General features: G+C 55.3%; 1 protein-coding gene across 1 annotated transcript in view; it reads right to left on the bottom strand.

Annotated features, from left to right (window-relative positions):
- Positions 1–10,342: 10,342 nt before the first annotated feature.
- The window catches only part of ZCCHC24 (zinc finger CCHC-type containing 24), a 57,507-nt gene continuing 52,165 nt past the window's right edge, over positions 10,343–15,684 (bottom strand). Inside the window, exon 4 of the mRNA XM_084904683.1 lies at positions 10,343–14,299. Coding sequence (XP_084760809.1) covers positions 14,186–14,299 — 114 coding nt within the window. The 3' untranslated portion in view covers positions 10,343–14,185. The remainder of the gene's footprint in view (positions 14,300–15,684) is intronic.

Genomic DNA, 15,684 nt, shown 5'->3' with positions numbered 1-15,684 from the left:
ACAGTGGGTGAGATGAAGGTGTGGCCACGGGACAGTGGGTGAGATGAAGGTGCGGCCACAGGACAGTGGGTGAGATGAAGGTGTGGCCACCGGACAGTGGGTGAGATGGAGGTGTGGCCACGGGACAGTGGATGAGATGAAGGTGTGGCCAGGCGACAGGTGGGTGAGATGAAGTGTGGCCACAGGACAAGTGAGTGAGATGAAGTCAGGTAAAATTTTAATGAATTCCTGAAGGCAGATGAGCTGGTGTGTCTGTTTGAAATAGCTGGGGCTCCCCATGGGTTCACTCACGGTCCAGGCCTCTCCCCAGGCTGACTGGATGCTCAGCAGAAAGGCTGGGCATTGGAGAATGGCTGGGCATGGGAGGGGGCTCAGGAGAGCCTGCCCTGGTGCGCAGGCCGTGGCGGTTTCAGCTCCTGGAGAAAGTGAAGCCGCGCTCACTCCCCAGGTGCTTCTCTCCTACGAAGCAAAATCCTTACTCCACTGGGGAGGACCGTGGTCCCTTCTCCCCTGAAAGAAGCAGAAGTTCACTGTGGCTCGGGGCCCGGTAGAATAAAGAACTCTAACCCTTGGGGAGGGGAGAGAACATCCAGGGCCCAATAGCCTCCACTGATACCAACCAGAAATCAGCTGCCACAGCGGAAAGGGCAAATGCCCACGGAACACATGCCTAAGACGGAGGCTGGACCAGGACCGCAGCAAACACGTCCCCACCACTCTTTCCCATCAATGCCCTTGCACATGATGAATTTATTGTGACTATGAATTCGGATGATACTGTAATTAATCTACCTACACAATTAAATTTCTGTTTGATTTTAAGCGATGTCGTCCAGTGCCTGCAAGAAGTGAGAGAATCTTTTAGAGTTGTAATGGAAGCTTTGTGGTCACACCATAATTTAAAGGACATGAGTTTGTCATTTTCTTTTGGTAAATAATCAAGCATGCTCAAAATAGTTCATTCCACGCCATAGTCCTTACGGTCATCATCACTGACATTAACAGCCAAGTGCTGCAGCCACGTGGCCTCCCATGGCACACGCTTCCCTCATCACTTAATCACAGGTGATAGCATGATAAATTGTGGTGTCACTGCATGCCATACATGACCAGAATTCCATTTCTCATTGGCAGGTAATTCAGCCTTGCTTCAAGTCCAAGAGCACAGCCAAACAAATCTCTAAATCCCATCTTGATGGGGTTATCTCCAGTGTCAATTCTTTATTGGACGGGTCCAAACAAGATACTGGAACAACACAGTAATTTCAACAGGAGAAGCTCCATATAAAAAATTACTAACCATAGCATGTGTTTACCTTCTGAGGGAAAAAAGAGAGTGCTGAAGAGTAAAGTGTCCCTCCGGTGCCCTCTACTGGTAAAGCTTAATGTAATTTCAGGTGGCAATTACATTGTCACAAAGGACAATGGAGGAGGATTTACAACTAGAGAAATGGACTCATAAGGTGCATTGAGCATTGCTTTCTTATCCAATCTGATGATCTCTGCCATTCAATTAATTATTTAGACCATTTATACTTAACTTGATTATCAATATAGTTAGATTTAAATTGTGCATCTAGCTATTATTTTCTTTTTGTCCCATCTGCTTTTTTGTTCCATTTGTTTACTTCCTTTTAGAATGCGTTTTTCCCCCTAAATGATTCTATTTTATCTTTATTATTGACTTACTAGAGGCCTGGTGCATGAAATTCGTGCATGGGGGTGTGTGTCCCTCAGCCCAGCCTGCACCCTCTCTCCAATCTGGGATTCCTCAAGGGATATCCAACTGCCCGTTTAGGCCTTATCCCGGTAGAATCGGGCCTAAACGAGCAGTCAGACATCCCTCTCACAATCCAGGACTGCTGGCTCCCAACTGCTCACCTGCCTGCCTTTCTGATTGTCCCTAACTGCTTCTGCCTACCCCCCTTAACTACTCCCCTGCCAGCCTGATTAATGCCTAACTGCTCCTCTGCCATCCTGATTGCCCCTAACTGCCCTCCCCTGCCAGCCTGGTCATCCCTAAATGCTTTTCTCTACTGGTCTGGTCCCCCCTCCCAACTACCCTCCTCTGCAGGCTAGGTCCCCCAAAATTGCCCTCCCCTGCAGGCCTGGTATCCCCTAACTGCCCTCCCCTGAAGGCCTAGTCATCCCTAACTTGCCTGTCCTGCAGGCCTAGTTTCCCATCCTCCCTCCCCCACCCCAAACTGCTCTCCCCTGAAGGCATGGTCCCTCCCAACTGCCCTCACCTGCTGGCAAACTTGTGGCAGCCATTTTGTGTCCACATGGAGGCAGCCATCTTTGACCATATGGGGACAGCCATCTTGTGTGTTGGAGTGACAGTCAATTTGTATATTACTTTTTTATTAGATAGGATAGACGCCTGGTGCATGGGTGGGGGCTGGCTGGTTTGCCCTGAAGGGTCTCCCAGATCAGGGTGGGTATTCCCTTGGGGAATGGGGTGGCCTGGGCAAGGGGGCTGTGGTGGTTTGCAGCCTGGCTGCACCCTCCGGTGACCCAAGCATAGGCTGGAAGCAGGTATCTGGGGTTTATTTATCTTCTATAATTGAAATTTTGTAGCCTTGAGTGGAGGCCAGGGCAGGCCAGGGAAAGCTTGGTTTCCTCCATCGCTGGGGGAAACCCAAGCTCCCTACTTGTTCCAGCTCCATGGCCACCACCATCTTTGTTGGATTAATTTGCATACTCTTTCCTGATTGGCTGGTGGGTGTGGCCTGCAGATGTAATGGAGATATGGTCAATTTGCATGTTTCTCTTTTATTATATTTAATTTTTCATTTTATATTACTAGTGGTTTCTCTGAGGTTTATAATATGTAGCTCAACTTATTACAGATTACCTGCAAATGATACTATACCACTTTACATGTAGTATAAAAATTGGTGGGCCAAATGGCAATTCAATATTTAATGTTTTGAGGAAATTTCAAACTGTTTTCCAAAGTAGCTACAAATATTTACATTCCCACCAGCAATGTATGAAGGTTTTAATTTCTTTACAACTTCACTAACACTTGTTATCATCTGTCTTTTTCATCCTAGTCACTCTAACAGATCTGAAAGTTATCTCATCGCAGTTTTGATTTGCATTCCCCTAGTGACTAATGCTGTTGAGCATATTCTCCTGTGCTTATTGACCATTTGTATATCTTCTTTGAAGAAATGTCTATTCAGATCCTCTGCCTGTTTTAAGTTGGGTTGTCTTTATTGTTGAGTTGTAAGAGACCTTTATATGTTCTAGATACAATGCCTTATCAGAGACATGATTTGCAAATATTCTTCCCATTGTGTGAGTTAACATTTTACTTTCTTAATGGCATCCGTTGAAGCATAAAACTTGTACATATGGATGGAGTCCAATTTATCTATTGCTTTCAAAATGACCATAGACTTGTATTTGGGTTGACTGCGTTTACAGGTTTACAGTTTTCAACAACTTTTATCAATTATCTCTTTGAATATCTTTCTCTTGTATCTTACGCTGCCCTGTCCTGCTATTTATACTAATCTGACAGGAGTTGTCTCACAGCTCATGGGTGCCCTGTTCTTTTTGGGGTTCTTTTCAGTCTTTTTAGATTTGTGTTTCATTTTGAATAGTTTCTAAAATGATGTCTTCAGTTTCATTAATCTTTTCTTCTTTTCATTTGCTGTTAATCCCATCTAGTGTATTTTTTTCATATCAGAAATTTTATTTTTTACCACTAAAGGTTTGGTATAGGTCTTTAAAAAGATAATTTCCAGGTTTCTTTTTGACCTGCTTATGCTTCCCTTCTTCTCTTGAACATTTGGAATACAGTTATAATAACTGGTTTTATATCCTTGCCTACCTGTCATCAGTGTTGTGTCTGTTTTTAATAATTTTTCCTCCTCATTATGGGCTATACATTTCTGCTTCTCTACATACCTAGCTTATTGGATGCCAGACATTTCAAATGAAGTCCTGAATATTTTTGTGTTCCTCGAACTACTCATAAGCTTTATTATGGAAAGCAGTAAGTCCTTTGGAAACAGGTTAGTTCTTTTGAGCCTGGTTAGAAGAGACCAGAACACGTTAGTCAAGGACTGAGTTTGCCCACCGCCAAGGTCAGATCCTTCTGAGTACTCTCCCTGTTTATTATGGGGTTTTGCAGTCTGGCTGATGGGAACTCGAACTATTTCTGGCCCCTGTGAGCTCTGGAGGTTTAGTTCTGCTTGTTCCTTGTTGAGGTCTTTCGCCAGCTGAAGGTAATTTCCTCACGCATGCTCGTCAGTTTCCAGCTGGAGCTGAGGGGATCACGTGCACAAGCCTGGAGCCCTCTCTCTGCAGCTTCCTCCTTTCAGGGCCGTTCTCTATTCTTGGTTCAGCTCTCTTCTTCCCAGCACTCTGGTCTGAGAGTTCTACCCATCCCTTGCCTCCCCAGATTCCCAGCCCTGTCTCGGCAATGCCTGGCTCTGGGGCTCCCCTTCCCTGCACAGCGACCTGGAAACTCGGGGGGCCAGGCAGAGCACTCTGCCCCTCTAAGGCTCACCTCTTTTGCTTTCCTTTCTCAAGAACTCCTGCTCTGTTCTGCCTTGCCCATGGTCTGAAAACCATTTCTTTATATATTTTGTCTTTTTTTTTTAGTTGTTTAAAGCAGTAGGGTGAATCCTGCGTTTACTCCATCTTGGCCAGAAGAAGTCATCTTCTGTATGGTTTGAAGTGTTTACAGGAGAATACATTCTCAGTTGCTTGTTAACATGCAATGTCAGCACAGGGCTGGGGGAGCCAGAAATGGATGCCAATTCCCCTCCGAGAGAAAGCAGCCAGCGGGGCCCTGGGTGCACCAGGATTGTGGGTCAGACCTAAGTGTTCCTCTCTACGTCAGCCTCTCTCTTGAGGGGCAACAGGCCTCGGATTTGAGCAGGCAGCGCCCCAGACTGTTTCTCTCCACAACTGTCAAAGTGCTCAGTGGCCTAGGCCTCAGATAGGTTTTGGGCTCACAGGCCCCCTCGTTGCACCAGGCCCCAGACTATACGGGTGACCGCAGAGCAGCCTGTAGGCTCTGCCAAGCCAATGGGAATCAGCTCAGAGGGATTGCCAGGGTGAAGTTTCTACGTGGAGCCCAATGCCCTAGTGTGCGTGCGGATGGGGAAACGGAGGCCTTGGGATGGGGCATCAGGGTGTGATCAAAGACAGTGGTCTGAGACCTATGAAGTCAGACCTTGGCTTTCCGGACTCCAGATCCTCCTACTGCACCAAACAAAAAGGTGGTTAAAAAGAAGATTGACTTTTAAAAACAACGTGCTTCAATAGGGAATTGATTAGTACGTCACTCAACAAAGGAATGCAATCAGCTGTTAGACAAATGAGGCAGACCTCCATGCTAACAGGCAAAGATGACGAAAGCAGGTGACAGAGCAGTATGTCAAGTGTGATCCTGTTAATCTATGTGTGTACATCACACACACATCCTATATAATAAAAGGCTAATATGCAAATTATCCCCTTAACTGGGAGTTCAACCAGGAGTTCAACCAGGGGGTGGGACTGACAGCCATTGGCCCCTCCCCCTGGTCGAATGGGGGCTAGGGGACCGACGCTGGCCTGCCAACTATCCACGACCCCTCCCACAGCTAACCCTGCTCCCAATCAGCCCTCCCACCCCTCCCACCCTACCAACTGCCCGAGGCCCCTCTCCCCGGCCCAGCCTGATTTGCCCCCATTTGGGTGGGCTGGCCAGATCCCATCAGTGAATGAATTCATGCACTGGGCTGCAAGGATATTTATACAAGCAAAAGACTATGGAAGCAGACTCTGGACGTAGTGATCTCTGGGGGAAGTTGGGCTACTAGGAATTTTCAAATCCTGCTTCCTGTTTTTCTGTACTGTTTCCACTTCACATTGTGTGTGCATTTTCTTATAATTGACTAAGGGACCCAGATATTACAACGTGACACTCTTACCCAAGATAGATATATGAGGCCTGGGTAGCCCTGTGCTGGAAGGTCAGGACTCACCTGGGATTTGGGAGAGAAAAATAATTCTCTTTGGTCCACCTTACAAGCTTGCAGCTTGCAGCTTGCAGGAAAATTGCAGTTCTCAGCTTCAGCCACCAGGGGGAAGCAGGGGATCAGTCCATCCCTGAAAGAGGAAAGCTGGGAATTTCTGAGCTGGCCAGGATGTGGGGGAGCGGGACCACATTGTTTGTTGCCAGTTCCACCGTGGGGCAGGGCTGCGGCAGGCTCCAGGGAGAGGAGGCCCAGTTACACGCCAGGGGAGGTTCCTTTGCTTCAGCACAAAAGGGAAACTGAGGCAGAAGCCAGAAATGAACTAACAGAGTGTGGGTGCCTGAGGAAGGAAGGGGAATGGCCTATAGGCCAGGGACTAGGCAGACCCAATTCCCCAGGGGAGCAAAGGCCCCTCACTCTGGCTACCTGGTTCCTGGGGGTGACAGGTGGGAGGCAGAGCAGAGGGGAAACTGTGAGGGCCATTTTCGGGGCAGCACAGGCCCAGGTAACTGTCCCTGCCTCTGTGACGGGTGCATTGCTGGCGCGGTCTTGAGCACATCCCAGTGCCAAGCACTTTGCCTCGCGTGTGGTCCTCACGCAGATGGGCAGCCACATCATTCCCGTTTCCCAGGGAGGGAGTCAAGGCCGAGAGGAGAGGCGACTGGCTTAGGGGGAGGGTCCATCTGACCCACAGTCCTTGCCAGGATGAGGATGGGGAGGCAGAGGTGGAGGGCACGGCAGGTGCCACGGTCCCGGACACACGATGCAGGACTTGGACCCCATATTGCCCCACGGGCTGCAGGGTCACCCCAACCTCAAGGGGTGACAGAGGTGGGGGTGTGGGGTGTTGAGAAGGTTTAGGGGAGGGTGCTGCTCGGCTCTCAGCATAGGGCGTGTGGGGTGAGGAGAAAGCCCCTCCACTTCTTAGACCAAGAGGGAGGAGGTGGGAGGGCAGCTGACCTGAGTCCGGGCACTGGAGGTTGTGGGCCGGATGAGGAAGGCAAGAATGAGCGAGCGCCAGGGGGGAGGTGCAGGTGTCAGGCCCGGTCCCCTGGAGGCAGTGGAGGCAGCAGCACCGGGGTTTGGGGGCTGTGTTGGGGGCCACGTTGAGTTCTTCCTTTCATGCAGGCCTGCAGAACCACCCGGGGCTGGGACTAGTTGGTTCTGGGCTCTGAGCTACAGCAGGAGGCCGGCCGGCCAGGCTGGGCAGGTGTGAGGGCCCTGGGCAGGGTGGAGGGCCGAGGGCAGGCACAGTAGGTGTTTATGAGTGTGTGGCAGGGTAAGGGCAGGGGCAGGGGCAGCACAGGGCCTCTATCATCTCTGATAAATAAGGGTTTGGAGGGGTCTTTGTCCCAGGACAGGCTGCTCCTGGCTCTGGCCACAGCTCTGGGGAACTGCCAGAGAGAGGCCTGACTCCAGAGGGGGAGAGCCTCCACCAGCTGGTGGCCCCCATGGTCTCAGCTCCTGCAGGCCCTTCTCCCCCTCCAGACTGGGGGACAGGGCATCTGGGCAGAGGGGCTGATGCCAAGCGCTGGGCTGGCCCTCGAAGCGCCATAACGTTTGCCCAAGGCCTCCACAGGCTCCCGGGAGACCCTGGGCGTCTCGTCAGGGTCAGGAACAGCACGGAGCTGGGAGCTGGGGTGCAGCAGGGGACCCCAGCTGTCAGTCTTCTGTATCAGGCCTCTCCCAGGCCTCTGCTTCTCCACCGGTCACGTTGGCATATTGTTCCGTGCCCTCGCTCCTGCCAGGACTGTTAGGAGGATGCAGGAGAGACCTGGGCCTGTGGGTGGGACCCAGCGCAGAGCAGGAGGGCCACCGGGGCCCAGCCCGGGGAGTGAGGAACTGCAGGGTGGGTGGGTGGGAAGGGAAGCAGCCACACAGAATAGCTGGGTGCAGGCGCTGCCTGTAGCCACTGCAGCCGCAGGTGCATCCCGATGGCCCGATGGCAGAGAAGGGCTCAGGCTCCACATCGCACGTCGGGAAGGGGTGGTGGCAGGAACCTGGCCTGGGGCACCGGAGGGGCCCGCTCCTGCTGTTCTGGTGCTGAGGAGCGACAGGGCCGGGGGAGGAGAGGTGGTGGTGGTGGGGTGAGCATGGTGCCCTCCCCCGCAGGCCTGGGCCCGGCATGGCCGCCTTCCCTGTGTCTGGAGCAGGCGCCAGGGCCCCTTATACCATGGCCTTCGTGGGTTGGAGCTGCCTGTCCCTCCAGTGTCCCTCAGCAGGGGCCTTCCTTCCTCACCTCACCTTTGCACCCCTGGGAGCAGGGCTGCCTGGGCCCCACCCAGGTCCGCCTCTGAGACTGCACTGAGTGAGAACTGGGGTTCGGATCCAAGCTCGGTCCCTGCCCATGGGGTGCCCTCCTAGCCCTTACTCACTGGGGACCTCAGCTTCGGTCCAGACAGAAATACAGGGTGGGTGTCAGTTTCGAAGGAAGGTGGGCCGTCCTCTCTGGGTCCCGACACCCCTTTCTGCGGCGGACTCTGCTCTCTCCCAGCCCTCGGCGGCTGGCAGCCTCTGGACGTGGACATGAAGTCCAACCGGAAACCCTTCCTGTCCAGGGGAATTACTGGTTTCCACGGCTCTGGGAGATGTCGAAATGCAGACTGTTTGCCTTGGGTTTGTTTTGTTTTTTCCATGGAAAACAAAACAAGCACAGGGGCGCCTGCACACTGACACGCAAGGGCAGACGCGCGAGCGTGAACCTGGGGCCTCGGCCCAGCACACAGTGGGCACTCGGAGAACCTGGCACACAGTGGGTGCTCCCTGAACCCAGGGGCCCCGGGTTGGAGGCCCACTCCCGCTCTGACTTCCTGTGTGACCTCTGGCAAGGCTTCTGCCTGAGCCACAAGCAGTGGGAGCAGCAGACCCACTAGCCCTGGCTCCCGGTGCCAGGCGTGCACCACGCCCTGTGTGCCCTGCCATCTGATCTGCACACTAACCCTGGGGCTCGGAGAGGCGAGGACCTGCCACCTCTCACAGCTGGGGCAGGTCCTGGGAGGACAGGGCGCAAGAAGCAGACCCATGCTCTGTCCTCAGCCTGTCCCTGGAGGGCAGCCCTTCCTGGCCCCTGGCCGTGTCTGTGGAGCAGCAGGGGCAGGTGGTTATCCTCTCCCCTCCCACGCTGTGGGCCGACGCCCCACACCGCTCATGGCTGGGCCAGCTGAGGCCACCTGCCCTCAGTCCTGGCCCAGCGCCTGCACACGCCTGAGGGAAGGCCACAGAGGCTGTGCTCCCTGTGTGCCCATAAGCAGAAAAGGGCCGGTGGCTTCCAGACTCGTTGTGCGCCCCAAGGGAGACAGGGGTCCTGCTTCTGGAGTGTGTGTGTGGGGTCTCTGTTCATGCCTGTGCCCCCTCCTCCATCTCAAGAACTCACATGTTGTTTCTCTGCCCCATCTCCGAGGCTGAACTCAGGAGCTGGCCCGCAGACACACTGTGATCTGTACACGAGGTAAAACTAGCTGCCAAAACTAAAACGGAAAATCTCACATAAGAACCTGCGTTTCCAGCCTCCCTCCCCCGACACACACAACCCGGGCAAGCACATTCCCGGCACCACTGGCCGGAGCCAAGGATGCAATGCCCCCAGTGAGGCTGCCCCGCCCACCCGCCTCCACACCCATGTCACTGTCACCCCCACAGGCCCACGAGGGACCATTGCAGAGTCCGGTGCTTCTCAGCCTTGCCCATCGGACTGACCAGGGGCTTTAAGAACCAGAGGACATGTCCAGGCAGACATCGCGAGGGTCTCGGGTGAGAACGAGACCCCGTAGGTGCTCCTGTGAGCAGCAAGGTTGGGGATGGGCAGCGTGCTGGTCCTGGGCTGAAGGCTCCGGATGCAGGTCGCTTTGAGTGGCTCCCAAGCCGCTGAGCGTGGCTCCCTGTCTGTGGCCGCAGCAACAGCCCAGCCCCTCGGGGACTTGCTCAGAAGAGGGACCCTCTGCTCCTTTGCCTGGCGCCCCAGGAGGCCAGGACACTGTGCTTTGCTGACTGTGATGCCCAAACCCCAGCCCTGGCACGAGGGCCAAGTGTGAGCAGGGGCGGCAGGGCCAAGGGCGGCCCGGCTCTGCTCCGAGGAAGATTCGCTCCTATATATGGTCACCGGGAGCCCCATCGCGAGCTAACGTGTGACCTAATGTGCCGACAATCTCACCCGCCGCGGGGAGGGCTCTCGGCCTGGAGAGTGTCCGCCTGGGGCAGAGGGGCTGGGAGGAGGCAGTCAGCGGGGCGGAGGCAGTCAGCAGGGCACGGACAGTTGACCCAGGCCCCGGAGAGCAAGTCCCTCCCTCCCCTCCGCCCAGAGTCTGCGAAGGCGCCCAGCTCCCCACCGATGCTCTGTGCAGACAAGGAAAGCCACCAGCCGCTCCGGCCTTTCAAGTCCTTTAATACCGCAGGAAAAGACTATACTTCTAAGGGCAGGTCGCATACAGGTTTTCCAGGAATAAGGCACACAACGGAATGCCATCCCGAGGGCGACCCTCGGAGAGGTCGGGAGCCTTGCCGTGCTCTCCGGGCGGGGCCCACGGGCCATTTGTCTCTTTAGCTGGACACACACGCATGAATGGATACAGACACGGACAGGCCGCCCCACGGAAGCGGAGGAGGTGAGCCGTGCAGCTGGCAGCGGACAGCAGCCAGTCTGCTGCCCCCGGCCCCGGCGACACCTCCCCCGCGCCAGGGCTGCTGTTGGGCTGGGCTACAATGTAGTGATGTCGGTTAAATACTCGTTTAGAATAGATTCAAGTCTACTAGACATTAAAGGGCAAGTGAGGGCTCTGGTTGACAAATCCAAGTTCAAAGAGCCTGGGGCCCCGAGGCATGGCTCAGATGGCCACCCAGAGGGTGTGAGGGCTGCCTCCCTTCCTCTCGCCCTCCTGGGGCCCCGCTGGCGGGCCCTTCCTCAGGCCAAGGCCACGGGGCTGGCCACAGGGGGCTGGTTAGTCCCATATCCCTTTCTCCCCCGGCCCACCTCCTCACCCCCTACTAAACTAATAACCATAATAACGAGAGAATAATAAGAAGGCGCGCGGGGACGGGTTACAATGCTGTTTGTTATCCTCAGCCGAGGAGGCTCAAAGGGGTTCCATCCCCTTTCACTACAGACCTAAGAACAGCTTCCCTTACAAGGCAATACTTGCCAGATACACACATGTATAAATACAGGACAGACACAGACCAATGCGTCTAAGCACTTGGGTAATATGCTGGCTACTTAATACTGATATTTTCATCCAAGGAAAAAAACAAACAAAACAGAATAGCAACAATATGGCTTAAAGAATTGCAAAGGTTTTTGTTTTGTTTTTCCTCGTCAGAATTATGTACCAACTTCATATAATATTCTATGGAGACAATATTTCCTTCTTAATGTAGTTCGGTTGCATACTTTTTACAGACCAAAGTATAGTAAAAAAAAAAAAAAAAAAAAAAAATCAAAAGAAAAACAAAACCAAACCCAGGAGAAAAAAGTTCTCACCATAAATATTTTTCTCGCACCTCAACAAGAAGGTTTGCAAAATACTTCCAGACATTTTGTTTGATATTCTATTGCCCTCCCGAAAGCTCCGGAGCTTTGAAAATGCCTCTCTCTGTTTGTGTTTAATGTCAAAAATCAAACAATTATTTTTTTTCTTTTCTTTTCTTTTTTCTTTTTCTTTTTTTTTAAAAAAGGCCTTCCAATATATACAGACAAAAACCACTGTGAGGGTTTTTCTCAGGAGAAGGTAACAAATTCAGTGTTGTGAGAATGATTGGTAACTATGCAGAAATTTTAACATCTATGATTTTTTCCCCTCAAAATACACAAATAGTATTTGTCTTTTTTAAAAAAAAGGAATTCTGTGTCAAGTATAACTCAAAATAAATACAAATTCACAAGTAGAACTACTGAATACTTCCACGGGGTAAACACTGTGATCTCCCAGCTACATTTCTAGACCTACTCACTACGAGCGATTGTCCCTTTCGAACGTCCTCAGCCACACACTGCCCGTCCCCGGGGCTCCGGGCCTCTGAGCACGTCATTCCCACGGCAGCCAGCCTGGGCACCAGAGGCTTTTGCTGACCCCGGAGAGCTCCCAAGTCCGGCCAGAACAATACAGAGGGCCCAGCCCTCCATGGCCAGCCGGGCACAAATGGCAGGGGCAATGGCTGCCAGCCGGACAAGCCCACTGGGAAGGTCGCTGTGGGATGATAGCCCATCTCCTGTTGGCCCGTGGGGGGCCCTGGCCTCCGGAAGCCTGGGGTCCCGGATCTTTTAGGGTTTGGGCTTCCCCCACCTCTGCAGCGGATTTGGCAGGTCCCAGCATCCTGGGACCAAGGTCCCACGATGGGGCCAGGTCCCTGGCAGAGCTGGGGCCCAGTGCTGGCAGCCGGACAAGCGCACTGCCCACCACCGGGAGCATTATCTCTGGCTGCGCACCAGGATGACTGGCAGCGACAGCTTCTCCTCGGGGCACAGTGCCTCCCGCTAGGGTGACTCCGCTCGCTCTGACCCAGGGAGACAGCCGGAAAGAGCCAGGCGAGGACTCCCTGTGGGCGGGGAGGGGGGTCCCAGCCACGGCCAGGTGTGGCTGCTGTGGGTGGGAGGGAGGCAGCCTTGGGGCTCAGGTTGGAGCAAATATCCCCCTTTTAAGTGCTCAGAGGCCGTGACCCCCTGAAATCTACTCTGCAGCGCCCCCTGGCTTCAAACACACGCACTCTATCTTCTCGACTTGCTCCCTGGACCCCTGGCTAACGTGACTGTGACTCCTCAGCTGTACAAACACTTTCATTTGAAAACAAAGGCACCGGACCCCAGCTGGGCGTCCCTGAGCCGCGGTAAACACTGGGTTGCAGGCCCATTTTGTGGTCTGACTTCTTCCCGCAGAGGCATCATGTTGGGGCAAAAGTGACTGGGTCCTGACAACGAGCTTTCTCCCGCCCCTGGGAGAAAGGAAGGACACACGACAATCAACACAGGCTCCTCCCTGAAGAGGGGGTCCTCCCGCTCCCCGGGAGGAGAGGTTCTGCAGGGTGCCTTGGGGCTGCCCCGTGCGAGGGGGAAGGGGACTTTCTCCTTCCCTTTGGCAGGGGGAGGGACAACAGGCAGGGGAGGGGCTGGCATCCATCAGCTTGACCTCAGTGATGAACTGGTGGGGGGTGGTGTGAGTGCAGGACCTGGTGACACCCTCCAAATTCAGTCCTGTGCCCAGGAGGCGCCCCCGGCCACGCCCGCCCCCCACACTTACTAGTGTTATTCACTGAACTAAAGGGTAAACTGAGGCCCGAGATGCAACGTCCTCCCCAAGTTCCAACCCCAGTCAGCGGCCAGGCCAGCACTTGAACAAAGGTCTCTGGCCTGCCAGACCCATGCCCTTCCTGCCACACAGGGCCCTACGGCCTCCATCGGGGATGGGCTGTGGGTGGGAGGTGGAGGAGAAAGGGAGGGAATGGCTGACAAATGCCAGCGCGTGGGAAAAATGTGTGTGTGTGGGGGGAGGGGGTGGCGATGCCTGGTGTGCCCCAGGCCATGCCTTGGGACTCTGTCCGACATTCAGGGCCCCCCCCCCCGCCCCCCGCCTCTGACCTCTGGGTCTCTGGGGAGGGGGTGATGCCGAACCCCTGGGTCTTCGGGAAGGGGGTGTAACATCAGTGACGGCAGAGGCAGTCCGGTTTGGGGCTCCAAGTGGGCCAGGGGCAGAGAGGCCCACTCCCAGCAGCTGCTGGCACAGGTGTCAGCTCGCCACAACTGCGGACCTGAATGGGACGCAGACACGGGCTCTCTGAGGGCGCTCCGTGCACGGGGCAGCCGGGAAGGCCTCCGGGGGGGAGGGGGGAGCAGGCGCCGGCTGGTCTTGGGGAGACAACCCCGCAGGCTTTGGGATTCACAGTAAATTTAGTGCACTTGTGGCCAATGCAAGGCTGCTCACCAAAGGGGTCTCAGCGGAGCAGAGCCTGCAGGGGACCCCGAGGGCTCTGTGGGTTCTGTGCATCGGCCCCTGCTCGCCCACGGTCCCCCCCAGACTCAGCCCACCTGGAGAGTCCCAGAGACCTCACCTCCTGCGGGGCAGCTATGTCAGTAACACTGTTTGTCAGCACACACGAGACAAGAACCTAAGACCCCCTGCCCAGGCCCGCACGCGTGTGAGGACTCCCGCACACACATGGGGACACGCAGCCACGCGGACGGACACGGGCGGGCTTCTCCGGTGGGGGCGGCAGGCCGGTCATTGTACTCGGCGGCAGTAGTAGCCCAGCACCTTGCACTTCTCGCACAGGTGCTGCGGGTGCTCCTTGCTCTGGTCGGACACGTCCAGGCCGTCAGGCTTCTCCAGGGGCCTCTGCGGAGAGGAAGTGGGAAGAGGGCTCAAGGTGGGGAGACCACGGGGCAGCGAGAAACACAGAAACACAGAGCGAGCAGGAGAGAGAGAGAGGGAGGGAGAGAGGGGGGAGGAAGGAAGAGGCAGGAGGAGTGAGACATACACAGAGGGAGCCCAGAGGGAGTGTGCGTGGCCACAGAGATTGCTTCCCAAGGCACCAGGGCCCTTCCTGCCTCTCGCTGTCCCCAGAGGTTCGGGCAGGGGCCTTGGGCTGGGGCCAGGGCAGTGGGACAGGGGCCAGAGCCCGGGTCCGGACACCCTTTCCCACTCCCCAGTCCTCTCTGAGCAGCCACCGTAGGAAGCTCACAGGGCTAGAGGCAAGACAGGTGCACAGACATTACCCGAAACGAAGGGAGACCCCAGCCCACGCCTCCGGACCCCCGCCCAGCGCTTCCTCCCTGGCTGCTGTCACCCCGTGCCTCCACGCACGGCCTCAGGACTCAAGTGGAGTGTAACCTGGTCGCGAACTCTTCGGGTTCGAGGGAACGAGCCCTCAGTTCTGTGAGGGGTCGGCAGCCGGTGCTCTGGATCCCCCACTTCCCAGGGCCAGGCACCCCCTCTGCCACGTTTGTTGAGTGGCCACATGAGCGGAACCTCCTTGTTTCCTAATAGGGAAACAGAGGCCCAGGGCAGGGAGCGGACGTGCCAGGCCTATGATGCTGCTCCCTCCTTGTGTGACCTCAGGGAGCCTCAGTTTCCATGTCTGTAAAATGGGCCATCATTGCACCTCATTTACAGGGCACCGGGAGGATTCGGAGGCCTTGGGGTTTGTAAACCGAGCAGAGCAGGCACCTTTCTGTTACCAGGGGCATGTCCCTGCTACCCCTCCCACCCTCCACCTCCTGCCCCCGCCCCCCATCCCCAGCCTCACTGCCAGCCAAGCCTCGTCTCCTTGCAAGGTTTACGGATGCTATTAGGTGCGCCTCCCGAACAGTTTCTTGGCACAGCCCTGACCCAGAACCCTGCCTGCAGAGGGGTCCCCTGCCAGGATTTGGGGGGACTCAGAGGAAGCTGGCCAGGGCCAGCTGGGAGGCCCATGCTGAGGGTGGGGTAGGAGCTACAGGCAGGTGGTAGGGCAGGGAGTCTTAGCGCCATTGACCATGACCCAGGATGGTCCTGGGAGGACAGAAAAGGTGATTGCTGGCCCCCTGCTAGACAGCCAGCCACTCAAAAGTAGAATACCGCCTTTTCTGCCCCTGGCCCCGAGGCGGCACTCAGAGCGAATTGTTCGGGGATGGGCGGCAGGGGCTCCGGGAGATGCATAGGGACAGGGTGGGCAGGGTTAGGGTCCCGGGACAGGAAGCCCATCCCTGTGCTTCCAGGCCTGGAGCCACACGGACGGACTG

The sequence above is a fragment of the Pipistrellus hanaki genome, assembly GCF_964339955.1.
Source record: "Pipistrellus hanaki genome assembly, chromosome: 14".
NCBI lineage: Eukaryota > Metazoa > Chordata > Mammalia > Chiroptera > Vespertilionidae > Pipistrellus > Pipistrellus hanaki.
The sequence above is the reverse complement of the archived record's forward strand: the minus strand, read 5'-3'. Positions and strand labels throughout refer to the sequence as shown.